The sequence below is a fragment of the Medicago sativa genome, chromosome 4, assembly GCF_051527215.1.
Source record: "Medicago sativa cultivar Bolivia chromosome 4, Bolivia_mono, whole genome shotgun sequence".
Taxonomy (NCBI): Eukaryota; Viridiplantae; Streptophyta; class Magnoliopsida; order Fabales; family Fabaceae; genus Medicago; species Medicago sativa.
Window position 1 is genome coordinate 29,626,103 of NC_140752.1, and position 4,630 is coordinate 29,630,732.

The 4,630-nt window shown below is 33.3% G+C and overlaps 1 protein-coding gene across 1 annotated transcript; it reads left to right on the plus strand.

The window, feature by feature from the left end:
- Positions 1-878: 878 nt before the first annotated feature.
- On the plus strand, positions 879-1,945 carry LOC146927627 (uncharacterized). The gene is made up of 2 exons (XM_085700892.1): positions 879-1,172; positions 1,693-1,945. Exons 1-2 carry the CDS (start codon positions 879-881, stop codon positions 1,762-1,764), a joined length of 366 nt encoding a protein of 121 aa, XP_085557018.1. The 3' UTR covers positions 1,765-1,945.
- The last annotated feature ends 2,685 nt before the right edge of the window (positions 1,946-4,630 follow it).

Below are 4,630 nucleotides of genomic sequence, written 5' to 3' on the forward strand. Positions count from 1 at the left end.
GAACCGGACGGTGTAGCGGTACTGGCATGCTATAGGACCGGATATGCAATTAACCCGCTGAAACCCAGTATGACCCGGTCGGGTCAGTGGGCGGACGGCTGAACCAGTTTAATCCACCCGACCCATTTTCCATTTTTTTTAAAATAAAAAGGCACCACATATATAAAGAAAAGTACCCTAGTAACACATACTCCCAGCCCAAATGCCATTTTCAAACGCCGTTCTCCTCTCCCATCTCAACCGATGAAGATGATGAATATGGATATCAAGCCTGTGACAATTTCACTCCATGGGCATAAATAGTTTATTGATTAGTGAATTGTTATAACTTAATTGAGTTTCTGTTTTTTGTTGACTATGTAACTTACTTGGGTTTGTAAATCTGTTATATTTTGATTTCCAACAATTTTTAGAACATACTATGTTTTAAAGATGGAATCTGAATTAGAACTTATTTGTGAGGTTTTTTATGCAGTACTATTGTTTAATGTATGCGCTAATTTGAATTTGGATTGGAATTAGCTTGAATTATGTTGCAGATTAACTTGCAAACTTGCAGTTGTGAATATAATTTTTTTTAATGTACGAACTTTAAATAGAAAAAAAATGACATGATTTTTTTATCAAAATTTCGTTCATAATGTAATTTTTGGTCATTAATATTTTTAAATAGACCAGGTCAATAGCCATGTGGTCTGACCATTGACCCACTGATTCGACCAGTGACCCAGTGCCTTGACCGGGTCAATCACTGGTCCGGGTCTTAAACATTGATTGAAAGTTTATGTTTTTTGTTTAATTTATGAAATGCCTGACATTATCACTATTAAAGTTTGTTAATGTTCTGTTTTATTTAGTTGTTTCATGAATTGTTGTATATGCAGGAACAATTGCAAGCTCAAATGAAAAACACTCAATGTGAGAATGAAGCATTTGTCAAAGTGTTTGGAAAGGAACATGCTAGATATGTCGGATCTATGGGGCTTGGGATAACACCAACTCAAATCTCTACTCGCTCTACTAGATCAGCGTCATCTTCCATCGAGACTAATGAGAAAATGTTGAAAATGCAAGCTGAGATTGATTCTCTTAAGGATAAGGCTTCACAAGTTGATATCTTGAAGGTGCAAGTTGCTTTCTTAATGCAAATGCAAAATTTTAAAGTAAAAGAGGTAACTTTCATACTTTCAAACTGCTTCATGTTTTATTGCGACACTTTTGATTTGAAGATGCCTAAGGCTATAACAATTATTTGAAGTGTCAATTTTTATATAATATGTGAACTGACACTTTTTCTTAAGAAGGTAAGTTAAAGGAAACTGAGTTTCAGGTTACATATTAGGTTTACCAGTATGTTAAAGACTATTTTTTGTATTTATGGTTTTCTTTGTATGTTCTTGTAAGCATGGCAGAATATCTATATTGTTGAAATCTGAGATGTTGTTTAAGTAGCTTCTTGTACAGCAGCTTACTGTAAGTTTGTTACTCTATGATTTCTTAAACTACTCTTTCTTGTGGAGGGGTTTGTAGATTTCTTAAACTACTATTTCTAATTTACTTGTATTTTGAAAACAAATGCTCGAATATTGTGCCATTTATCGATATATTTGACAACTCCGGTGTTTTTTCAGTTTCAATATTGTGTTTCAATTTACTAATCACTGTCTTATTTATTTTTCTTCTTCTTTCCAGCCAACAAATTTAGAATCAGCAAGAGATGGTCGACATTCATTTGAGTCTAGCTACCGCCTTGAGGATCATTGAAGCAACATCACTAGGGAATATTTAAATATTTTATGGACTTTTTAATTCTGATACAGTTTTTTGAATGTTCAGCCACAAGTGTTTCGGTTTTTTGATGTTTAAACTACGTACTTTATCTTTTATTTTAGTTAAGTGATGTATGGATCGAACTTCTTACTCTTGAATTAATATATGTATATTTGTAAATAAGGCATATCTCAATTGAAATCAGGCCCACTCAAATTCAAAAAAAAAAAAAAAATTGCGACTGTTCAAACAATCGTTGAATAATCAATAAAAAATGAGCAATGATGTATCTCTAGAAAAATAACATCAAGAATTCTTCAAGAATAAAAAGCAGCCAATCACAATGCACTATTTGCTACAATCAAGGAGGTGTGACTAAAAATAGGAAGTGAACAAATAAATCATACAATTAAATCTTGCGTGTCTTGAAAAATTTTTGATGCTATTTTTCTAGAGAAACAAAAATTTCCATAAAAAAAATTAAATCAGCCATATGCAACAGTTATGAACGGCCGCAAGTCCCTTCAAAACCATGTGTATGGTCTTCCTTTGCAACAGTTAGGAACTGTCGCAATACCTTTTGCAACAGTTGGTGCGACTGTTCCTTGAACTATGGCAAAAGGCAGTTACGATCCCAATTTCAACGCTTGTTGGGGAATCGTCACAAATTGATATTTGCGACCCTTCTAGCAGTCACAATCCATCATTTTAAAGGTTGCTAAATGCCTTTTTTCTTGCGCGTGTGTGTATTGATCTTTTGTTATTGGGTGAAGAATCTATGGATGATAATCTATGTGTGTGTGCATGCTTGTGTGTGTGTGTGTGTGTTTTTTTTTTTTATGCTGTGTTATATGTGTTTAAAGTGTTTGAAGGTCGTAGCTTTGTCGCTTACTTTTCATTTGGGTTTCGTTTGACTCAAATATGACTTAAAACTTTAGATAAGCCAACGGGAGTAAATGCAGTACAATGCAAGTGTAGCATAGCATCTAAGATTGATAACTTCGCGTATAGTGAACTTTTGGCCTTGTTCGAATCAGATTTTGGAAATTCTTAGCTTTCCAACGCCACAAAGAACACCTTATTCGGACTCCTGCAGCTTCAAACCATGGTACTCCAATCCTTACCGATGTTCTTGTAATTTTCTATGAAGCAAATCGCTTAGCAAGGATGATAAACTCATTGTAGTAATGGAAATTTTAGAAATATCAATTGAGATTAATTTTATTAATTATTAATTATCATTAACCATATGTGTATGTTTTTTCATTCTACTCATGACTGTAATGTTGGTGTGCTTGATAGTTTGAATTTGGTATGCCTAAAGCATAATCGGATCAGTGTTTTAATTGTCTCTCTCGTTGATGTTCATGTACTAACTGGTGTCATGATGTTGTTGGATTGTTTCTATTCTATCGAAGATATTATAATAGAAATCGTTGTTAGACACGGCGTTGCTTATGTTCATGCATCATGGTGTCCACATTGTTAACATTTGAGGTATTACGGAGGCGGGCATGGAATGCCGACTTTGTTGTTGCTGGGTTATTATGAATATGGTATTCTGAAATAGGTCAGGTATCCCAGCTTGCTTAGAATGGTTCCACATGCATTTCATCATGGTATAGGATTGTTTAGATGCACATATGCTTTAACCCGAATTTTGATTTGCTGATTGTCGTTCTTCTCTAATGTTGTATTCGTTATGATGAATATGTTACGCACATTGCTTACAACAATTAGGTTTATGATGTATGACTAACCATTTATGTGGCTATGCATATCCAATTGGGTATGCAGAGATGGTTGGATTGCAGGTGTGGGTGCCGACGAGTGAACATGGTAGTTTGTTGGATGAGATAAGAGATTGTCTCATTCAAATAAATTATCGTTATGTTCCGATGTAATAACACTAAGTGCATGGATTCAAACTTTTTACTTTTAACTTCCTAATAGCAATATCGATCAATTTTTTTAGAAAGTTATCCTACATTAAAGTATCTACTTACCCAACCTTCTAATATTATCCTCTTGGATATTCTAGTTTTGTAACCTCATTTTGTACTTTGTTATGAAAATATTAATACAACAAAGACAGGCACTAGTTTTAGCTTTTACTAGTTGAATGGGGTAAGAAATGCGATTGAAAACAATATGCACTAGTATGCACTCAAAAGATATTGCTTGCAGTAGGTTCTTATTCTTACCATAACCTTCTATAATGTATTTATTATAGAATCTGCTCTTGGGTGAAAAAAATCTTAATGTGACAATGTTTTTTTTGTACCTAATGTTTAATTAGACGATACTTAATGAGTTAGTAAGGGAAAGTTCTATTGTTATTTCTGACTTGGTCTCAAGAGACTCCAAAATGCAACTAAATAATTTTCTTTTATATGAGAAAATAACTTCCCTAGCATGTGTATAATGGGAATTTAAATCACTTAATTGTCTTGTATTGTGTAATGCTTTTTAATCACAATTTTTTTTTTTGTCAGGAAGCCTAATGGCTAGAATTCACCTTATAAGGTGAATAAGTGGGGTGTCTGTGGTTCGAACCTCAGCCCCTGCATATAATAATGCATTGTCCTACTGAGTAAGTCACAATTTTTTTTTATAAGTTCCTAATAAAGGATTCTACTTTCATAGATAGTTTGAAGATCGGAAAGGTTGTAGTTTACTCATTTTACCTGTCTCATCGCAACAAACTAGTGTGTGTTCCTGTTTCATGCACGAGATAATTTTTTTTTTTTTTTTTATAATAAGACGGATAAATTTGTGGACAAACTATTGTGTGCTTCCATACCATGCACGAGATAATTATTTTTTTAAAATATTATTTTTTTTATAATAAGAGGGATAA

Excerpts from the sequence above, each read along its gene's own strand:
- LOC146927627 (XM_085700892.1), top strand. The coding sequence starts at position 879 with ATGCAGGAACAATTGCAAGCTCAAATGAAAAACACTCAATGTGAGAAT. Across the intron at positions 1,173-1,692 it reads AAAATTTTAAAGTAAAAGAG|CCAACAAATTTAGAATCAGC; the intron begins GTAACTTTCATA and ends TCTTCTTTCCAG.